Source organism: Mirounga angustirostris, unplaced genomic scaffold (assembly GCF_029215605.1).
Source record: "Mirounga angustirostris isolate CCGP_5_RB_7025 unplaced genomic scaffold, mMirAng1.0.hap1 SCAF_10, whole genome shotgun sequence".
Classification (NCBI taxonomy): domain Eukaryota; kingdom Metazoa; phylum Chordata; class Mammalia; order Carnivora; family Phocidae; genus Mirounga; species Mirounga angustirostris.
In genome coordinates this window covers 76,533,920-76,556,942 of record NW_026991718.1, presented here as the reverse complement: position 1 = coordinate 76,556,942, position 23,023 = coordinate 76,533,920, and the positions used below count along the sequence as shown (strand labels likewise).

Genomic DNA, 23,023 nt, shown 5'->3' with positions numbered 1-23,023 from the left:
TGTGTTCCCTCTCTCGCTGTCTCTCTCTCTGTCAAATAAATAAATAAAATCTTTAAAAAAAAAAAAATGCTAAGGCAGTTCCTTTAAATTCTGAAGATATAACCATTACAGATGAAAACACAGCTCTAGACACAATAATGAAGATCACCAAAAAGGTGAAAATATGTGGATAAATATAAAAGACATGTTTTCTCATTAAGTTTTTTTGAGATAATTCGCTTTTAAAAACAAAAATAATTACAATGTTTTATGGAATTGGTAACTTGTATACATTACATGTATGATGATAGCACAAAGGACAAGAGGAGGGAAAACTGAGTTGTAAAGTTCTTACATATATGTAAAGTGGTATAATATTATTTGGAGTTAGGCTGTGATAAGATGAAACAAATACTGGAAGATATATTAAAATCATTTAAAAAGAAAAACCCAAAGAGATCTAACAGATAAAGCAGTCATGGATATAAAGTGAAATACTAAAAGAATACTTGATCTGAAGGAAGGCAGATAAAGAAGACAAAAGGAATAAAAAGCAGATGGAAAAAATAGAAAACAAATAGCAAGATGGTAGACTGAAATCAACTATATCAAAAATTAGAATAAATGTGAACAGTTTCAAAACAGTTGTATTAGAAAAGAAAGATCCAAGCATATGCCGCTATAAGAAATGTACTTTAGTTTTCAAATTACATTTACTTTTTTTTACCTTTTGTTTTATAATAATTTTAGTTTAGAGAAAAAATGCAAAAATAGTACAAAGAATTCCCATATACCCTTGACCTATGTTCCATCCTTATTTACCATTTTGCATTTACTTTATCATCTTCCTCTCTACCTCTTCTCTCCTTCCTTTTTCTTCCCTCCCTTGTCCTATCTGTCCTATATATACATATAATGTATATGTAATTATTTTTCTGAATTTTTTGAGAATCAGTTATAGTTGCTCATTTACTCCTAAAAACTTCAGTGTATATTTCTCATAAAGAGGGACATAATTTTATAAAAGCAGAGAATACGTATCAAAATTAGTAAATTAACACTGACACGCATAGTATCATTTAATCTATAAACTTTATTTTAATTTGTCAGTTGTCCCATTATTGGGACAATTTTTATTTTTTTATTTTTATTTTTTAAAGATTTTATTTATTTGACAGAAAAAAAGCGCACACAAGCAGGGGTAGCAGCAGAGGGAGAGGGAGAAGCAGGCTCTCCACTGAGCAGGGAGCCCGATGTGGGGCTCAGTCCCAGGACGCTGGGATCATGACCTGAACCAAAGGCAGCTGCTTAACCGACTGAGCTACCCAGGCACCCCTAGGGACAATTTTTATTTTAAAAAAGAAAAGAAATTTTGGTCCAAGCCTCAAGCTGGTATCAGTCATATTTAATTTTCAGGCCTGTTTAGTCTCAACTTTAATGTGGAACAGTTGATTTGTCTTTTTTATGATCTTGACTTTTTTTTTTTTTTTTTTAAGTAGAGGCCTTTTTTTTTTTAAAAAAGATTTTATTTATTTATCTGACAGCGAGAGAGGGAACACAAGCAGGAGTAGTGGGAGAGGGAGAAGCAGGCTCCCCGCTGAGCAGGGAGCCCAATGGGGCTCGATCCCAGGACCCTGGGATTATGACCTGAGCCGAAGGCAGCCACTTAACGACTGAGCCACCCAGGTGCCCCGAGGCCATTTATTTTAAAAGGAGAGGCCAACATCCTAGTTTGGGTTTTCTCATTCTTCATTTTAGATTATGCATTTTTGGCAGGAGTATCACTTAAATTTGTGTCCTGCTCAGTTCATCTGATTATCAGGAGGCACAAGGTGTCTATTTATTCCACTTTTCCTTTGTAAATTCATAAATACCTTGCAAAGGAGTACCTTGAAACCATGTAAATATGCTCTTTGGCATCAGACTCACTAGTTACAGCATCCACTGGTGAGTCTGCCTGGAAATTACTGCTTTGGTGATTTTTTTTTTTAATTCTATCTTTTTTTCTGTTTTTTGTTTGTTGTTGACATTCTAATGCAAGGAAGCTGTAAGGTAAAGGTCAAAGTTCATTTTTATCTGTATAGATATTTCACCACCATTTGTTGCAAAAACTATCTTTTTCCAATTGAATTACCTTAGCACTGTCATTATAAATCAATTGACCATATGTTTGGGGCTATTCTGTATGATTTTCACATGTCCCCATTCATTGAACACTTCTTTACTTTCTGAAACATCAAGATGTTCCAGGCTTATTTCATAATATTCCTGCCACAGCCCTGGAACATCCCACTTCTTCAGACACTTGTGCTTCATTTTAGTGGAGGATATTTACAAGCTAAGATCTGTATGCTGTGTGTACTCATTGCTGCTGGGGAATCGTTGCAAATGAGGTGTCATTGTCTCTAGACCTTGTTAGAGTTAGGAAGAAATGTTTGTGCATACATTTCTGTATCTATGTATATTAAAAACCATGAGTTGTTACTGATAACTCCAGTTTTAATATAGCACCACAGTGGTGTTCTGCCCTTCCCCTTTTTGTTTCTGTATATTCTCCAGCAATGAGAAATCTGGCTCTAGTTATCCACAGAATATAGACTTGATTGCTCAATACTAGAATACAAATAAATTTGTTTAAGATTGGTTAACTCATACCACCATGAAAAACAAACCTACTAGTTGGAAGTACAGTGTTTAGAATTTATTATTTTGTTCAGCTTGAATGTATATGTTCAAAATATTTTACTCAAAATTTACATGTGTTGTGTTCTTCACCTTTCTCTCCATCCTTCTCCACGCCATCCTTCCTCCACCCCATCCTTCCTCCACCCTCATCTGCATTGTGGTTATGTTCATTCCAAAGAAAGTTTGGCTCTTTGGTTTCTGGTTTTGTTTTGTTTTTTCCCATTTGAGATTTTTTTTTACCTCTATTTTAAAGACTCACTCATTTTAAATATATTAAACAGTAGAATTCAAAAAGTCAAAACTATACAAAAGTGTCAAACACGTGGTTTTTTTATACCTCTCTTCTGCAAAAGGAAGCATAGTATAGGCTTTTTTATTCATTTGATCTACTTAAAAATATGTCCTGTAGAGACCTTTCTCATTATTTTTATGGACTGCAACATACCATATTATGTGGATGTGGATTATATATGAGCAATTTGTTTCTAGTATTTTGCAGTTGCAAACAGTGCTTCAAAGAATAGCCTTGTATATATGTATTTTCATATTTTTGAAAGTTACCTGCAGAACAGATTCCTACAAATAGGATTTCTGAGTCAAAAGATAAGTGCATATGTAATTTGTATTGTTTATTGTTGAAAGTACATGGTTAGGGTAAATTCCTAGACATGGGAGTGGTGAGTCAAAAGGTAAATGCATATGTAGTTTTGTTAGTGTTGCCAAATTCTCTTTCAAGAGCTGCGCCAATTTGCATACCCCTCATCAATGAATTAGAGTCACTATGTTCCTACAGAGTATGTTATACTTTTTAATTTTTGTCAATCTAATAGATCAGAAATTCTGTCATCATAGTTTTAGTTTGTCTTTCTCTAGTTATAAGTGAGGTTGTATATCTTTCTGCATATTTTATGCCATGTTTATATTTATCCTTTGATATTGTCTGTTTGTGTTTATTCTACATATTTTTCCATAGGACCTTTGATCTTTATTTCTTCCATTTTAAACCCTTTCTTATTAGAGGTAGTAGTCCTGAGTTGCCAATATTTTCTCCCTGTTGGTCAGGGAGATTTGATTTTGAAGAAATGCACTTTGAGTATAAAAATTCAAGTAAGTTAAAAGTAAAAAGATGGGGTGGGGAATAACACTATCAGACCAATTAGACTTTAGGACAGGGAATATTATCAGAGGTAAAGAGAGACACTTTATCATTATAAAAGAGAGAATTCATTATGAAGATGCAACAGTCCTAAGTCTCTATAAGCCTAGTATCAGAGCTCCCAAATGCATGAAGAAAAAATAAACAAATTCACAACTATAAATTCATAGTTATAGTTGGAGATTTCAACACTTATCTGTCAATAACTGACAAACAGAAAATCAGTAAGGGTATAAAGGACTTGAACAACACTGTCAACGAACTTAACCTTGTAGATATTTTTCTTTGTAGATATTTATTAAACACTGCACCCAGCAATCACAGATTATGTTCTTTGACATAGCAGAATTAGAAATCATTAACAATTTGAGAAATTGAAATGAAAGCATGTGACAGAATTCAACATCTATTCATGATTTAAAACACTCAGCAGACTAGATAGAAATAGAAAGAATTTCCTCAGTCTGATAAAGAGCATCTATGGAAAAAAAAAAAAAAGCCAGCATGATACTTATGGTAAAAAATTGAATGCTTTCTTTCTATTGAGCAAGACAGGGATGTCCACTTTCATCACTCCTACTCAGTATTGTACTGGATGTACTGGTCAGTACATTAAGTCAGTACAAAAAATAGAAATAAGAGGCATCGTTTGGGAAGGAAGAAGAGAAAGGTGTTTGTCTACAAATTGTAGAATATCCTAAAGAAATACCCCAAAGCTATGAGAATAAGTGAATTTAGTAAGATTGAAAAATATATGGTCAATATCAGAAATTCTATTTTTGTATTACAGGTGCAGAAGTAGGGCACCTGGGTGGCTTAGTTGGTTAAGTGTCTGCCTTCAGCTCAGGTCATGATCTGGAGTCCCGGGATTGAGACCCACATCGGGTTCCCTGCTCAGTGGGGAGTCTGCTTCTCCCTCTACCCCTCACTCCACTCTCATGCTCGCTCTCTCTCTCAAATAAATAAAAATCTTAAAAAAAAAAAAGTACAAAAGTAAAATGTTACAGAAAAATGCCATTTACAGTAGCCTCAAAAGATGTTACATACTTGAAGATAAATTTATGAAAAAAACTTTGAAATCCATACACTGAAAACTATAATTGACCCTTGAACCATGTGGGGGTTAGGGGCACCAACCCCCTGTGCACTTGAAAATCCACATATAATTTTGACTTTCTAAAAACTTAACTAGTGATAGCCTAATGTTGACCGGAAGCCTTACTGATAACATGAACAGTTAATTAACATATATGTTGTATGTTTTGTGTATTATGTGCTGTATTCTTACAATAAAGTAAGCTAGAAAAAATATTATTCAGAAAACCTTAAGGAAGAGAAAATACATTTAAAGTAGTATACTGTAAAAAATCCACATATAAGTGGACCCATGCAGTTCAAACCCATGTTGTTTAAGGATCAACTGTATATTGTTTCTCTTAAAGTTATTCCATAAATCCAGCATGCTTTCTTTTTCTCCTTCTGTTTTCTTTTGCTCCTCTTGTTGGATAATTTCAAATGACCTTTCAGTTCATTGATTCTTTCTTTTTTTTTTTTTTTTTAAGATTTTATTTATTTGAGAGCGAGAATGAGAGACAGCATGAGAGGGAGGAGGGTCAGAGGGAGAAGCAGACTCCCTGCCGAGCAGGGAGCCCGATGCGGGACTCGATCCCGGGACTCCAGGATCATGACCTGAGCCGAAGGCAGTTGCTTAACCAACTGAGCCACCCAGGCGCCCCTCATTGATTCTTTCTTTTGATTGGTCAGATCTGTTGTTGAAGCTCTGTATTGAATTCTTCAGTCCAGTCATTGTGTATTCTTCATATCTAGGATTTCTGTTCGATTGTTGTTTTACAAAACAACTGGTTGTTTTTATATATTAAATATAACTCATTTAATAGGAGTCCTCTTTCTTTGTTGAACTTTTCATTTCATTCATGCATTTTTAAAAATTTTGTTTAATTGTCTGTGTGTCCTTGCAGAGACAGTTCTTTAGTCAACTTAACTTGGGGTTCTTGATGAATCAGCTGATCGTGTCCATGGGCAAGTGGGGCTTACTCTCCAGGTCTCTGTTTGGCCAAGGATGTTAATGGACCTCTGATGTCAGCAGGGTTGCCACTGGCTGGGAACAGTTGGATAGGACTACTGACTTGGTTCCCTGTCCATGCACAACTGGAACATGGCCTCCACAGTGCCTGGATTTTCTGCTTATGCTTCTTAGTTGGGCAGGACTGGGTGCTATACTCAGCAGTTAGGCAAGACTATGAATTTTCTTCCCTGCCCAGATGGGGCCATAAAACAGGCTCCATAACCATTATGACTTGATGGCTGGGGACCTGAATCTAACAAAGCTGCCCACCAAGCTCCCTGGCCAGACGGGACCACCAGCTCAGCTCTGCAGGTGAGCTGAGCCACCTGGTTGAGTTCTCTGCTCAAGTGTCATTTTAAGCAGGGCTACAGGTTGAGTTATGCTTACTGGTTGGGTGGGGCTGGAGGTTATATTCAGTCCTAGGCAGGTCTTTTAATTTGCTTCCCAGCCCTGGTGAGGCTGTAGAACAGGCTTGTGGCTGGTACGGCTCATTGGGTGGGGACCCAAATCATGTGGCATTGTCCACTAAGATCCCTGGCCAGACAGGGCCACTAGCTTAACTTTGCAGATGGGCACAGCCACTGGCTAAGATCTCCACTTGGGTGGTGTTGCAAGGAGGAGGGTGGTCTGCCAAGTGCTGGTTGCTGTATATCCTGTCCTCCCCCGGATCCCAATATGATCTCCAGTGGTCAAGTCCCCTTTCTTGTGACAAGACCCAAGTGGGCCTTCTGGGAAGCAACCCATTACACTGAGGGAGCTGGTTATCCACTTTGGTCTCTTTCCCTCTGGAGACACTGTAGGCCCAGGAGACCCTTTTACTGTGGCTCTGTGCCTGCCTTGGAGAGGTGATGTGATCAGAGTGTAGCCACTCCTCTTACCTTTCTAATGCACTGTCCTTTTCAGTCTCTGTGGTCCAGGAGGGTTCTTCACCCTCACCCCTGTGTTCTGGAATTTTCACAACAGCTTCTTGTCCATGGATAGTTGCTAACTGATCTTCTTGTGAAGGGGACTGAAATTAGCAACAACCTATATCACCCTCTCAATGACATCACTCCGCAAAAGACACCATTTGTAATAGGAAAAGAGGGACAGGGAGAAGATATTCACAGTACATATATTTGATAAAGGACATGTATCTAGAATCTGTAAAGAACCCTTATAACTCAGTAAGACAAACATCCCAATATAAAAACTTTGAATAGACACTTTACAAAAGAAGATATCTAGTTGGACTATAAATAAATGATGTTCAACATTATTAGTCCTTAGAGAAATGCAAATTTAAGCTAATATGTATAATCTATATAATTTCTCTTAAGTCACTGTTATTTTTGGCTGTCTAATAAAAATCATATTTGAAACTATTTTAAACTATTGATGACTTTGAAAGTTTTATTTGTTAAGGTACTTTTGTCCCCTCTTATTTCTGCTTGCAGTGCTTATTGTGGATCAAGATGGCAAAAGTAGTTCTCGAATATGTGAAACACTGGTTTCTGGGCTTCAGACTAGATGTAAGGAATCGCATTATGGCGGTAGGGCCCTGGAATCTGCTTTTCTACAAGCGTTTCTATAGCTGATTAAGGTGTAGGTAGACCACAAAGCATCCTTTGAGAAATACTGGGCCAAAGAGTACCTTTTGCTTCGGTAGTAATTGCCTTTAGGAAAACATTTAAAATTTCCTAGTTTAAAAAAATTCCCGAACCTCCATGAAGCCTTTATTTGCTTTATTGGGGAGCTACCTGCTGAACTTTAACCTGACAGTCCACCAAGCACCATAGACCATGGCCCACAAGATTTCTTGTATCTTTCTAGTCGTTCCCTTGCTTGAAGTCAGGGAATAGTCTTTTTGCATCTCCTTATCCCCAAGTAAATAATAAGAATACAAATATTTGAGACTTTCAAACAAATACAATCACTGGAAAGCATAAAATCATTCGATATACTATTATAATGTCTCAGATTCTGTTTCTTTGAAATTGGCAGAGTACCATTTTTCACATTACTTCTGCCCCAGTTTCTTTTTCAACATTAAAGATTTGCAAACTTTGTTTCTGTTATTAAAGTGCTAAACAATGCCATCCCCTTTTAAAATAAGCATAGTAGCAAACATCTTAGCTGTGTATACATGATAGCTGTTATTGGATTTTTGTTGTTTTGTTTTTTAAATAAGTTTATACCTATGACAACTGGTGTTGTACCCACTGAAATACTAAACTGTTCCTTAGACATAAATCTGCTATTGTTTTGAAAATACACATTTATTTATGAGGGAATCATCTTTTATGCATTGGTCCTTCTCTCGTATTTTGTAAGAAATCTGTAAAGAACAATTGTGGGACACTGCTGGACGCTGCTTCTGTGGAGCATTTTTTGGGAGGTCTTAGCCCAAACAAGGCATAAAAAGTGAAAACAAGGTCTAAGGATTTAAAAAGAAGAAATACAATTGTTGTTACTTGCAGATGAATTTATCTACAGAGGTAACCCAAAGTATTGGTTATTTTGGCAGCACATATAGTGCCGGAAAAATCTAAAGGTATCTAGAGACAAACTGTTAGAATTAACTTGCCAGGGACACCTGGGTGGCTCAGTTGGTTAAGCGACTGCCTTCGGCTCAGGTCATGATCCTGGAGTCCCGGGATCGACTCCTGCATTGGGCTCCCTGCTCAGCAGGGAGTCTGCTTCTCCCTCTGACTGTCCCCTCTCTTGTGTGCACACTCTCTTTCTCTCTCTCATTCTCTCTCTCTCAAATAAATAAATCTTTTAAAAAAAAAGAATTAACTTGTCAAAGTGACTTGGGGTAGAAGATCAGTACACAAAAATCAGTAACTTTTTAATAGAAAGCAATACCCAGGTATATCCAGCTGCCTACTTGACATCGCATCTAGATAAGACATCTCAAATTTAAATGTTTAAAACAATAAATACACTTGAACATCTAACCCATCTATCCTTCCTCATCTCTAACCCACTTTTCCCATGTCATAACTCTGTATCCAATTTCTCAGGCCAAAATTTTAGAATTAAGTCATCCTTGGTTTCTCTCCTTTCTCTCACATTCCAAAATCAATCCATCAGCATGACCTGTTGCCTTTAGCTTCCACATATATTCAGAAAAGAGCCACTTCTCACCACCCTGCCTTGTAATCCCCCTAGACCATTGCTACCATCCCCTCTTGTCTGGACTGCTGCAGGACTTCCTACTTCTACTTTGGGGCTCCTACAATCTGTTCTTGACACACCATCCAGAATTAACCTTTTCAGATGTGTCAGATCATGTTACTCCCTTGTGGAAGACACTATAGAGGCTTTTTGTTACACTTAGAATAAAATCCAGATTCCTGCAAGGAGACTTGGCCTTTGTACTTCTCTGATCTCAGCCCCTCCCTTCCCCCTCCCTCCCGTCACTCTGGCCACTTCAGCCCTCTTGCTCCTCAGCATGCCAAGTAGATCTTTCTCTCCCCAGATCTCCACCATTCAGGTCTCAGCTCGAACGACCCTCCTCAGAGAGACCTTCTCTGTTCCTACGGTGTTTGGTTTGTCCTTATTTATCCCTTACTACCTACTATGTTCTACTTTTGTCTCCCCTATTGGGATGTTAGTGCCTTCAGAGCAGGCTCTTTGCTTTGTTTCCGTACCCCTGGCCATTAGACAGCCCCCTTGCATTCATTATATTTGTGTTGAATCAACACCATGTATATGGTTTTGTTTTATTTTTTTCTTACCTTGCCTGGCCACTTCAGACATTTCCATGTGCAATTTGAGGAATAAATTCTAAGTTCTGTGACAGGGAAAAAAAAAAACAAACTGTATCTTAATCTAATGCAGTCAGTTCAGTGTTTATATATATGAATTAATGACTTATACACATTTACTTTATGCATTACCCTTTACCCCCTTGATTGGATTAAGATTTTATTGTTTGGGTTTCACACCCTTGAAACTAATGAGCTAATCAGCATCTCTTATTTTAAAGGTGCCAGAGAGTGTCCTTGTTATATCATGCCTAAGAGCAGAAATCAAGAGGGAGTAGATTCTGTACCTCTTGCTGAGTGGCTCCTGTCTTGGGAGAACTGTGCCACCTTTGTCCCAGTGTCTTTAGATTTATGCTTTATTAAGTAGAATCTTACATTTGCTGTTTTCCTCCTTGTTTGTGTTTTTCCTTTTTTCTGTTCAGCATATGTAGAGGGATTATCAAGCTAAAAACATCTTAAGATCCTATTACTTTTAGTGCTTCGATTCTACTACTCAGACTATTTCATCTTTAAATAGTCTAAGCTAGGGGCACCTGGGTGGCTCAGTCGTTAAGCATCTGCCTTCAGCTCAGGTCATGGTCCCAGGGACCTGGGATCGAGCCCCTCATCAGGCTCCCTGCTCAGCGGGAAGCCTGCTTCTCCCTCTCCCACTCCCCCTGCTTGTGTTCCCTCTCTCGCTGTCTCTGTCAAATAAATAAATTTTAAAAATCTTTAATAAATACATAGTCTAAGCTATTTAAAGAACTGAGTTAAAGCTAAATTTCCTACATATTCTGAATGTCCTTGCCTGTTTCTAATGTATGTCCTGTATTTCCTGAATTAAATTACTATATCATTTGAAGCTGTGTTCTTCTGAATTATGTTGATGGAAGTAAAGTTTTACAGAATGGTTTTGCTCTAACATCATTTCTTAAAATATTATCTACTATTTAGAAACTTCAGTGGCTTGCTGAATTTCTGACTTTCTTAGTACTTAAACAGATGACCTGAGGCATGTGGACACCCCCATCCCCCCCAGGGTATTTCTGTGTCGCATCATTGTTAGGTCATGGCAAGGACTAGGCTTGCTGTTCAGAAATTGGTTTTAGTGAGAAGTTCTAGTATCAAGTGGGATAGTGAGAAATAATACTCAAATAGATCAGTGTGTTCTAAACTCTCAGATGAAAAAGATATTTCAGTTCTTAAAAGTTTCTGTCCCACAGAATTCATTTTTGTTAGTTCCTTTGCCACTCTAGTTAAAATGTGATTGTGGTTTTTGTTTGTATACTGTATTGTCTGCCAAGTATGTGTAGTTGTGTTGACTATTTATTGTTCATTGTGCGTGTATCAAAAAAGAAAATCTAAGTGAGCATATAAAGATACATTGTTATCACCTATTTCAACAAATTAATTTCAACATTGAGTCTACCTGAGCATTTTCTGTTTTCATATACCTTTGAATAGGAAAAATACTCTCTTTTTTTTTTTCATTTTTAAAAACACACATTTATTGATTTCCTCTATTAAGAAAAGTAATGCACATTCCCAATAGAAGATTAGACTACACTTAAAGATACTTTGTTGTGACAAAACTCAAGTGTCTGACTTCAGTTTTGGGGTATATATTTTTTAAAGAATTGTTTCTTATACTCTTTTCTTTTTACTTACAGTATATCTCTGTATCGGGGTAATTGCAGACCTATACGATTTGAGCCACCAATGCTGGATTTCCATGAACAGTAAGTTTAAAATATTCAGACCATAGTTTCCCATTAAAGTATAATGTGTATTTTATGCATTTATTTGTCTTGCTTTTTACCTGTGTTCTCTCTCTGAGAAAGTTAAATTTTCAAGTACAGGGAAACAATGTTGTTGAATGCAGTTTGAAATGGGAAATCCCCCTCCTTGTGTGCGCTCGCTCTCTCTGGCAAATAAATAAATAAAATCTTTAAAACAAAACAAAAAAAGAAAGAAAGAAAATGGGAAGCAAGTATCTATTATGAGTCTAACATATAATACTAACTTTTTTTTTTTTTTAAAGATTTTATTTATTCATTTGACAGAGACACTGCGAGAGCGGGAACACAAGCAGGGGGAGTGGGAGAGGGAGAAGCAGGCTTCCTGCTGAGCAGGGAGCCCGACGTGGGGCTCGATCCCAGGACCCTGGGATCATGACCTGAGCCGAAGGCAGACGCTTAACGACTGAGCCACCCAGGCGCCCCAGTACTAACTTTTGAAGTTTGAAAAATACCCACCTAATAAAGTCCCTGGTTCAAAGGATCCTATCTTCAGAAGCAGCATAAAACTTTTAGGTTACTTTTCTGATTAGTAATTCATTTCCACTTCTATTTAAAATTTTCCATGTGGATATAGAAAGATGTATTATTTATTTGTTTGCATGTGCTTTTAAAGTACAAACTTCTATTCGACACCAAATAAGTAGTATTATCACTAACCCAAAAGAGCAAACAAAAGAAAATCCTGCAGAAAGACGTGGTTCAACCACAGAATTGCTTCTTCAAACCATATTTCTGGCTTCCCTTCTACCTCTGAGCCTCAGGTTTTGCACATCTCAGATACACTGAGGAAAAGACAAGTCTTCACCTGTATTTGGTTCCAATCTAATTCAGCAAGTAGATAAAGAAAAACTCTTAGTGCTAGAGCACGTAACTGCTAGAGCAATGCCACTCTGGTAAACTAGCAGGAAAAAAAAAATTTAAAAGGGAAGTGGTGGAGAAACTGTATATAGATCTATTTGATTCAGTAAGTGAAAATTATAATTTTCTTTAATGTCAGAGTTGTAATTAACCATTTTTTACTAGTAAACACATGAAGTTTAATTTATTTACAATCTCAAACCTAGAATAATCAAATACACTAATTATATTTGTACAGAACCATGGTAGAGTAGCTAGCATAAAAAGCAAGATACCTGATAGCGACTCCCATCTTTTAAGACTATATTCCTACAGAGATCATGGATTTTAGGGGTAGCAGTGCAGAGAGAAGTTTGTATGGTTCTTTGTGCACTTCTAGATGGAATCAGTATTTTGGAATAGTCATTATGTAAGTAAAAGTGCTTCTGGGTGTTAGATTTAAAGATCATAATATTTAAATGGGAAACATATCACTATCATTTCTGTCTTACAAAAACGGTTTAGGGGGGCGCCTGGGTGGCTCAGTTGGTTAAGCGTCTGCCTTCGGCTCAGGTCGTGATCCCAGGGTATTGGTTTTGAGCCCCACATCGAGCTCCCTGCTCAGCGGGGAGCCTGCTTCTCCCTCTCCCTCTGCCGCTCCCCCTGCCTGTGCACACTCTCTCTCTCTGATAAGTAAATAAATAAAATCTTAAAAAAAACCCAAAAAACAGTTTAGGTATATAATGTCAAGATTGCAAGGAACATAAAGTAGAGGCCTTAAGCCAGTCACAATAATGTGTAACCCACAGTCTCCTTCTCTCAAATGCAAGATATTTAATGAAACATGGCACATATTTTGATCTCCATAAAAGTTCATTATTTTCTAACTATTAGTGAGTTTTCTGTCTACGGTAAAATTCTCTTAGAGTATGTTCGCTCACCCTAGAGGGGCGCAACAGAGACTAACAAACTCTGTTATGAGACTAGGGCATAAGCTGTATTTCTGGTGCTGCATGAGGGCTAGGAGAGGAGGCTGGCATACAACACCAAAATCATTAGTCTTAAACACAGAGTATTCTTACTTGGAAAGCTTAGCAGCAACCATTCTAGGGAGATCTTGTCAAAAGTTCTACCCAGCTGTTTTCTACTTCATAATTTGATTTTTGAGAGAGTTGTACACATTTTATATATCACTTGAGATAAAGACATTTTCAGCTGTACAAAATGCCTGAATTGAAATTGGGAATTTCTGTTCCAAATGACCTCTCCCTGGACTCTTTAAATAATGCCCCACCCTGGAAATAGGAGAAATTGAGGTAAGGTCATGCAAGATTCTGGACTGGTGGTTTTAACCTTTTTTTGATCATGGATCTCTTGAGGACTAGATGAAAGCTGTGAAACTCTTCACCTCTCCAAATGCACACAAAGGCACACAGCGCTGCACATACAGACAGCATTGTGCACACAGGTTAAGGGGTTTTCTAGACATCCCTCTCAAAGTCCATACTGGATTCTTGAGAGGTAGTGAAGAATTCCTGTTCTAGGCCATAGGTTATTAAGTCACCACTACAGAACTTACTGGGATTCTGCTTATTACACTAGCAGTGCATGTCCACTGTAGTAAACTTAGAAAATACTTACCAGGAGAAAGAAGAAAGTAAGAAATTACCAGTAGTCCAGACACGCAGAAACATTAACATTGAGCTTTTATCCTTCAAGTCCTTCTTCTATGCATCTGTATTTTTTTATTGAGTCACAAAAAACATGACTATTTTCTGAACATAAACTGTTGTATAACCTGCTTTCTAAACATAATACATTGTGCATTTTTTCTTTATTCCATTGAATTATCTGTTACTTTCTTTTATGGTATTAAAGAACATCAAATTGTATGGATATATTTGTTCAATTCATTTCTTGTTTTATATTGTTTTAAACTTTTTGTTGTTATAATCAGTGCCGAAACTAATGATTTAAACACAGCATGACTTTATCCTCAGGAGAGAGTCCTAAGAATGGAGTTGTGGGATGAAAGGATATGCAAAATTTAAAGGTTTTCAGTTAATATTTAGGCTAGAGAACAATTTGGTGTCATGAACAAAGAGAACTGATAGGAACCGAAATATCATGAGAGAAACTGGAAGTTTATTGAAGGTGTGCAGATGGACATGTGAACTCCAGTGCAAGCTGGGCTAGGGAATAACAGTGAAGAAAATTATTTGAAGCATAGCATGAGCTCTTAGTTACAGCACAGGAAAGGTATATAGTCGCTATACTGAACTATTCCGTAAGCCAGCAAATTTACAAGGTGCTCCAAAATAGTGGAAACAAAAGAAAAAGAAAATGATTCTCCCATTTTAAACTTCTCTGCGTCCAGTCTGAGAGCACTGAATGGAGCTGGTTTTATCTCACAAAGGTAGAAGTAGGAGTTGGAGGCGAATGTGAGCACATGTGTATTAGGGTTCAATCAGTCAGATTCTGTATGTGTGTGAGTGAGTCAGTGTATGTATACATGTATGTATATGTGTGCGGAGTTTTGTGTATTGGCTTATACAGTTGTGGGAGCTGGTTAAGCAAGCCCAAAGTGTACGGGGCAGGCAGTCAGGAAGGGAAGATCATGAGTAAGTGCTGAAGCTTGATGTCTGCAGGCAGGCTCTCAGGGAAGAGCCTGAGGAGGCAAAGCAGTGGCAGATCCATCTGTTGTTGGGAGCCTCTTAGCTCAGGCAAGGGCTAAGTTCTCTTTGAAAGGGCTTCCAACTATTTAAGACAAGCCTACCTAATCTCTCTTTTAATTAATTTAAAGTCAACTGATTAGGGACTTGAATTACATCTGCAGAATCCCTTCCCAGCCGCGCCTACGTCGGTGTTTGAGTGAATAACTGGGAGAAGTTACTGTATGCTACAGAACGGCGGCTGCCTCCCTTCCATGTTCCAGCTCTCAGGAGAGAGCATCCCACATAACCCACCCTAAGCAGAAATGTATGAGGGAGTTCTGCGGACTGTAGTTCAGCCCACTCAAGTCGGTAGACCACAGAGCCACCACGTGGATGTAAACAGAGAGGTTCCTAAATTTAGAACTTTGCCCCTAGAAGATCACAGGCAATGTGACTGGAAGAATTTGCCTTGCCATTTTAGAGCTACATTTCTTCTTATGAAAGTTGAAAGTAGAAATTCTGGTACAAAGGAAGTGAAGTTGTGCGTTTGCACTGCAGAAGGTAAATTATTGGTGGGTCAGGAAGTAACCAATTGCCAAAGGAAATCAGAGAGGTTTTAGGATACATCCTCCTTTAAAGTTATTCTGTGTTTGGCTTCCTTCCACTCTCAGAAGCATAAAGCTTACTTGATTGGAATTTTTTCCTGCATTGACCACTTGTCTTTCTGCCTCAAAAATCCTTGCTCTTTCTTAAATAAAGTATCATTATTTGGAAAAAATCAGAGTAGAATACGTTAGCACAGAGCAGCCCCTTACATGCCCATTAGTTACCTATTCAGCATCTCCCCTCACCTTTTTGTTAATACAACCCCAGGTTTTTCAGTTATCCAGCTCTTAGGACAAGTGACCCTGTCTCCAGCTCAGGAGTATTCCTGATTAATCTGAGTCAATTGTAATACTCCCATTCTTGTTTATGATCAGTTCAGGGGTGGACGTGTGACCCAGGTCTACCCAATAATATGAAGTCGGGTCTACTAAAGGATTTCTGGGAATAGGGTTTTTTTACCCCATTCTAAAAAAGAGACTTAAGAAAGAATTACCCCTCTTCCATGCTGGATATCGTCTGCATGCAATGCCTGGGGTACTATGGCAACCATCTTGCAATCCATCAGAGGTGCTAGGCTGAGGATAAAGCCAGCAAAATTTGTCTGAGAGTAGAAAAATGGAAAGAACTTGCGTCCTTGATAATAGTGTTAAACTGCAGAATTAATTGACCCTGGAACTGCCCTACCTTAGGTCTTTTTGTTAGGTAACCTTAATAATCTTGTCTTTCTTGGTCTCTTGTAGAGTACATGACACCACTGACTTCCTCCTCCTCAGATCTTTCTTGGCCTCTACCCTTGTGAACCACAGTGTTTTCTTCCTGTGTCTTAAAGCCATTTTTTCTTAGCTTCTTTCAGGGTTCTGTTCCCTGTCTATCCCCTAACTGTAGCTGCTTCTCTTTCCTCAGCCTCTTTCAGCCAACTCCACACTCTCTTATGGGGTGCTCTCTTCCACGCCCTTGACATATGCCTATGGTTTCCAAACGTGTGTCTCGTCCCTCTTCCCAAACACTACCATTTTTCTCCGACAACACCTGAAACTCAGTGTGCCCTGCTCTTGCTTCTGTATTTCCAATCTCCATGAATGGTATAAAGCAGTCACCAAAGCCAAAAATCCTCATGTTTCCTGGATTCTTTCCTTTACCTCAAAGCACTCCATCCCTTCCCCCTACCAAATCCATTACCAGAATTCTATGAACTTTTCATGTCTGCTCTTCTCTAACCTTTATTTCTTACCCTTCTCCTCTTAATTCGGGCCCTCATCATTTCTTATCTAGACTCTTACCATATGCCTTCCATTTTCCAATTTATGATCAACACTGTCAAAGATAGGAAATCTTTTTACTATCCAAATCATGTCATTTACTGTACTCTTTCCCACAAAAAAAAATCCTTTGATTGTTTCCAAATGTCTTTAGGATAGACGCTAAATTTCTCAACATAAAATCTGTCCTTTACCTTTCTTACCTGCGCCCTCACCCTAAGCCACCCCTTTGGAGAACTACTTACCGTTTCCTGAAGTAAGTGGTCTTTCTAAGCACTAGGCATGTTGTACATACTTTGAGTCTCCCCTCCAAAAAGAATTGTATGGATGCTTTCATATAATCAAAACAAAACAAAGGAGAAAGAACAGGTAATGAATGTACTCTTAACCTAAATTCAGTAATTAAGATTTTTGCATATTCATATTTTTGTCAATTTTAAATCATTTGAAAGCAGACATAGTAACATTTTATTCCTATACTCTTTGGCACACGTTTCCATATGTAAGGACTTTGTACATAACTACAGTACCACTATTCATATTGTAAGAAAATTAACAATAATTACAGAGTGCCTTTATTCCCTCAGTTTTGGTCAATGCTTCAGTTGTTTGGTTCTAAGTGATAGAAATCTGACTGAAACTAGAGGGAAAAATGGACATATATTGGAAGGAATACTGAACCAAGACTGATGACATCACATGCACACACATGAAGAGGGTGTGGGAAGATTTATTATACTCACATAATAAAGCATTCTGGGGAGAGCAGGGTGGGCTCCCAAGCAAGTCTGAAAAATGGCCTGAGTGAGCGGAGAAAGGAGACCGGCTTGACTTTTATTGTGGTTGGGGCTGAGGCTGGGGTGGACTCATAAAGTTTGAACTTCTCACTGCATCTAAGAGCGAGAGTACAGGCTTTCTTACTGGCTTGCCCATTTGTGGAATATAAGGTGAGGGGACATTATGGGGCTTGAAAACTCTCAGTAATCAAATATCAACAATGGAATCAGAGTCTTCATTACTCATTACATCTACTAAGTTCTGTCAGCACGCTGGTTATTGCTCTGTCTGTTTAGATGTCTGCTTCCCTTCTAGACCTGGCTTTGAAGATAATTTATTTATCTTTGTATCTCTGGCACATATTTCACACTTAACACTTACATACAGTACATTATCTTTAAGTCCAACAACATTGCCCGCTGATTTCTTTGTTTCAGTTAAATTAACTTTACATTCCCAAGTGTTTTTGCCAGACTGCATTGAACATTTGCTTTACCTTTTCTACTTGATCTGGCAGTGTACTGACTTAATGCCCATGCTATAAATGTTTCATTGACTTGATATGTATAGCAGTAATTTTAGGACTTGAGAAGAATATCCTTAACAGAACACTTTATAATATTTTTTTTCCAAAAATTGTAAGTAGAGTTATCATTGCTTACTACCTTGACTCATGCACTGAAGTTTTGCCTTATGTTTTCTGTGAATTATTTCTACACTGCTTGTGGTCTTTTTGCTAAACCAGAAGTCACTCATGATTTTAAAACACACTTTGCAGTATCTGAAAAACTTTAAATTGGATAGAACTTACCATACTGAGCTGCATCTGGTGGTCATCCAGGGCTTCCAGGAGGGCTTCAGGCCCTTTAGCGAGGATGCAGCTCTAGGACATACCCTGGCCGCCTTCCAGACCCCTCTGTACTGACAACTCTGACCATTCTTACTGCCCTCTAGAGCTTCTTTCACAGTAAATCAAGTTAACTTTCTTCGAAAATAGGCTTTCTTTGTTTTCACCCATTACATTTAAATTTATTCTTTAATTCTGTCTCTTTCCCCCTCTCCCTCCCTTCCCTGCTTTCTCTGTAACAATTAGTTGGAACAATCTAGGCATGTCCGCCTCCCCCCATCCCTCTGCACCCCTCTTAGTTATTTATGCCAATGCTGTTAAATATTTTTGTTTCCATAACAACTCCTTTTTTCAAACACTTATTGCAGACTGTGAAAGATGCTTTGGGTGGAAACTTGGTTTACTGAGTATTTTGGTTTATGTAATTATTAAGTGCAGAAAATCTTGGTTTCAAATCTAAAGCTTAAAATGGAGACCTAATTAATGTCTTAAAAAATGGAAGTTATTGAATAGTCTGTTGCTAAAAACAGAGGTCTTTATTTTCAAGTTAAATTCAGTTCATGAAAGGTGTTTCTTCTAATCACTTTTTCATATTCCAATAAAATCAAGTAGGTTCTCTTTTCTAAAGGGATGTTTGGTTCCTTTCTGCTTTTTCAGTTATTGACTGTTCCACCAGCAGGCCCCTCAGCCACCAATCTCAAATGTGTATAAGAAGATGCTCGGATTTTGTGTTAATTGAGTGGTACAAAGTACTGCATATTGATTCGGCCCAGTTACCTGCCAAAAGCTGTGTTTAGTAGAGTGCTGTGTCACTGTCATTCATAGGGTTTGTCTGAGGGTAGTTGCTCAGCCATTTCTTCAGCTGTTTCCTGGCACTGTGTTGCCTTTCTGTGGCACGGGAAACTGGCCACTGACCACAGAATTACAGCTTACTTTCCAAGCTGGTGTCTAGTTCATAGCTGCTTCTTCCTAATTCTTTTGCACTTCAGACTCTTCCGGAGTATGGACAGTCAGTAGCTGTGCACAAACAGCACAGAGAACAGCCATATATTTGATTCTGCTTGGTTTATCTATAAATAATTCACTCTCCGCTTTGGTCCTCCTTCTGTCTTTGGAGTAGCTGACGGTAGAAACAAACAGAACCAGCGCTGCAGGCATTTGAAAATCTTTGTTTTATTTTTAAATCTTACCTATCTAGCCACGCAGTCACACATGCTGCTTATGGCAAGCGGAATTCTAAGATGGTCCCCCAAATTCCTCGCCTCCGAGATGCACACACATCTCCCAATCAAACACTAATCTAGATGTTGCTGTAAAGGATTTTGGAAATGTAATTAAGGTCCCAAATCAGTTGACCTGTAAGATAGGGAGATAATCTGGGGCCCTGAGCTGATGTCATGAGCCCTCAACATTTGGCTATAGCAGTCATAGACAGAAATGCCGTGTTTTCAAGCATGAGAAGTGTTGGATGCAAGGGAGTTTCTTGTGCCGGTTTTGGAAATGGAGAGGGCCATATGGCAAGAGACTGGGAGCAACCTAAATATCACCAATAACCTGCATGAGCCTAGAAGAGGACTTTGAGCTTGAGTGAGTGAGACCCCTGAGCACATCACCCAGTCACGCTGGGCCTGGACTTTGGACTTACAGACTTGTAAGATAATAAATGGGTATTGCTTTCAGCCTCTAAGTTTCTGGTAATTTGTTATGTTGCAGAAAACTAATGCACTGCTTATTTATTCACAAGTAAGCATGCATTAGTACTTGGCCAAAGTTTTCCGTGGTTTAGTGTGACTTCTAAGTCTCCCACTTTATCATGGATTCTGTTCACATCCCCAGAGAAACTGAGGAGAGGGAGGGTTAGGGGAAGCTGTTTATATGAGGTATGTTCGAGGAGGACTCCCTCTGCTTCTTGTGGTGTGGACCGCCCAGAGCTGCAGGAAGCCTGCTCTGTCGGAGCCTGCCTAACTAGAGTAGCCTACTGACACCCTTCCTGAGATCTTTCCTCTCTTCCTCTTACTCCAAACCTCTTTGAACAACATAAGTAGATGACTGTTCTCCTCTGAGCAAAGGTTCATTTCTGTAGGGTGTGGCCAGGGCCTTTCCTCTTTGATCCCTCGAAAGAAGAGCAAGGCCAGCCTCAGCAGCATTGCACACCAAGCATTCCGATCCACTCCCTGCTGCCCGGCCGCAAAGCCATCCAAGCTCGCTTCCTTACCCCATAGTCCTCTCCTGCAGCCATCTTCTGTCCTGTCTTCTTGAAGGATCCCCCAGACTACCTGTCCATCTTATACTCTGTCTTCTTTATCATAACTGAGATTGATTACACTGAGGCCACAGGAGGGAAAACATTAAGTAAATCAAATTCATAGGGAGGTGAATGACTGGTTGCCACTTAGCCTACAGAACACTTGAATTGTGAAAGAGCATATTTATTGAAGAAAGCATGTTAGTGGTAAACTTTCAGGATGTAAGGCCATTTTTATTTCTGTGTACTATTGTTCTATTTATATGTCTATATGAAGCTTGAGGAAAAAGAATTTTATCTTCCATACTGTCTTTATACAGCTTCTCCCTGCAACAACATGCCCAAAATTTGAGGCCCCCGCTGGATCTGTACCTACTTCCCTACTTTCATGGTCCTGTGACCCCCCCACCTGGATTGACGAGCCTGTTGGTTAAGGGGTCTAGCTCCTTTTACCAGAGGCAAGAGGAATTCCACTAAGCTTGAAGAGCTTGTGAGGGTAATCAGCTTCCTACTTCCTAACCCTAAATGTGTTGTTATAAGCCTCCCTGTGGATACCCCTCTCTGTCCCTGCCTCAGGACCAAGTCCTGGTTCCACCTTTGGGTTTTTTCCTCGTGGCTGGACTATTAAGCCACAGAAATATTTTGGACCTCATGGTGGCTGGGCTGTAAGCCATGGAATGATTTTGGACCAGGTTTTTGGTTCCACATCCTTCCCGCTTGTGGCAAGAGGTGGTAGCATCTACATTGATGAGCTCTCAGAAGGGGAATAAGACTGGGTGTTCAGCCCTTGGAGGCACCAGAAAACATTAACCACAACAACAAAGCTTCGTGTCATCATTATAAAGAAATTGTCAAATGACGTGTAAAATAAACCACAGCGCAGACCATTATCAAAACCATTAAAATGTGTTAAATGTTACAAAAGACAGTGAATAATTCTTATTTACATAATTGGTGAACCTTACGCAGACAAACCTGACTTTTCTGTGTGATGTGGAAGAGGAGACTGTTATTCCATTCTAGAAATGATGAAATGTTTAAAATAATCCAAGATTAAACTGTAGATAAAGCTGCAGAAGAACTGAATAAAGTGGTAAATTAGATTTTGATGTTGATTTAGATGATACAGAATATGAAAATCAAGTGAAAAAATGTGACTATATTAAGTCACTTTGAACATGTAATTCTGACCAACTTCTGACTTTAAGGATTAAAAAAAAAAAAAAGACTGTGAAGTCCCAGTGAGGAAGTTAGACAAAAACCTATAAGGAAACAGACTAAAATTTCTTTTTTTTTTTTTTTTTAAGGTTTTATGTATTTATCTGACAGAGAGAGATAGCACACAAGCAAGGGGAGCGGCAGGTACAGAGAGAGAGAGAAACAGGCTCCCCGCGGAGCAGGGAGCCCGATGCGGGGCTCAATCCCAGGACCCTGGGATCGTGACCTGAGCCGAAGGCAGACGCTTAACGACTGAGCCACCCAGGCGCCCCCAGACTAAAATTTCTACTTGGACAATAAAATGACCTTTGAGTTTATTTTTTGTAATGTTTAATTATAATACTTCCTACCCTGAGTTCTGTAATACTCTATTTTATGTAGCATTTGTTAAACTACTTTTAAAATTGAATTCTTGAGGGATATTTAATATATGGGGCTCACTGTCTGACTAAATAGGATTGAGCATTATACAGTTACATAAGAATCAACTATAACGCATGGGTTTGGATTTATGGCAGGCTTGTCCCCCTGGGCCTCTCACAGTGCTCCGAGCCAGAGCAAACTGTGGCCCCGAACCATTGCCTGGCCTCTGTGCCATAGGCTGCAGGCACTGAAGCAGGTCACATGGTAAAAAGAAAAAAAAAAAAAACTATAAAAATAAGCCAGCATCATTATAAAGCTGGCTCAAATATAGGCCTTCAGCGAATACCTTTTGATTCACTGACCTCAAGTAAATAGTTCACATAGCAAAACCATCTTGACTGGTGAGGTCACTCTAAACAAACAAACAAAAAACCTTTAAATGCTTTATTCTAGTTTTATATGATGATGCTTAATGATTGTAGAGTAGTGTTACTTTCCAGCGTATTCTCATTACTTTACCATAACACTGTCTTTACCTTTTTTCATGAAATATACACACAGAAAAATGCATAAGATATATATGTAGTTTTACCTCTGCCACCCATATAGGTATTATATATTTTTAGTTTATGTGATTATATCTTAGTATACAAATATTGTGATATAGCTCATTCTGGGTTTTTTTTTTTTTTCTTTATTGAGATATAATTTACATGTGACATTCTATAGGTTTAAGGTACACAACATGTTGATTTGATATACTTATATATTGCTGAATGAT

General features: G+C 38.5%; 1 protein-coding gene and 1 non-coding gene across 5 annotated transcripts in view; both read left to right on the top strand.

The window, feature by feature from the left end:
- The window catches only part of TMEM131 (transmembrane protein 131), a 241,020-nt gene that overhangs the window by 103,811 nt on the left and 114,186 nt on the right, over positions 1-23,023 (top strand). For all 4 annotated transcript variants that reach the window (XM_064572578.1, XM_064572577.1, XM_064572580.1 and 1 more), the window contains one exon: positions 11,308-11,376. In XM_064572578.1, coding sequence (XP_064428648.1) covers positions 11,308-11,376 — 69 coding nt within the window. The remainder of the gene's footprint in view (positions 1-11,307; positions 11,377-23,023) is intronic.
- On the top strand, positions 22,375-22,509 carry LOC123852215 (small nucleolar RNA SNORA42/SNORA80 family). Its single transcript, XR_006792823.1, has one exon. It is a non-coding gene; the product is annotated as a small nucleolar RNA SNORA42/SNORA80 family (small nucleolar RNA).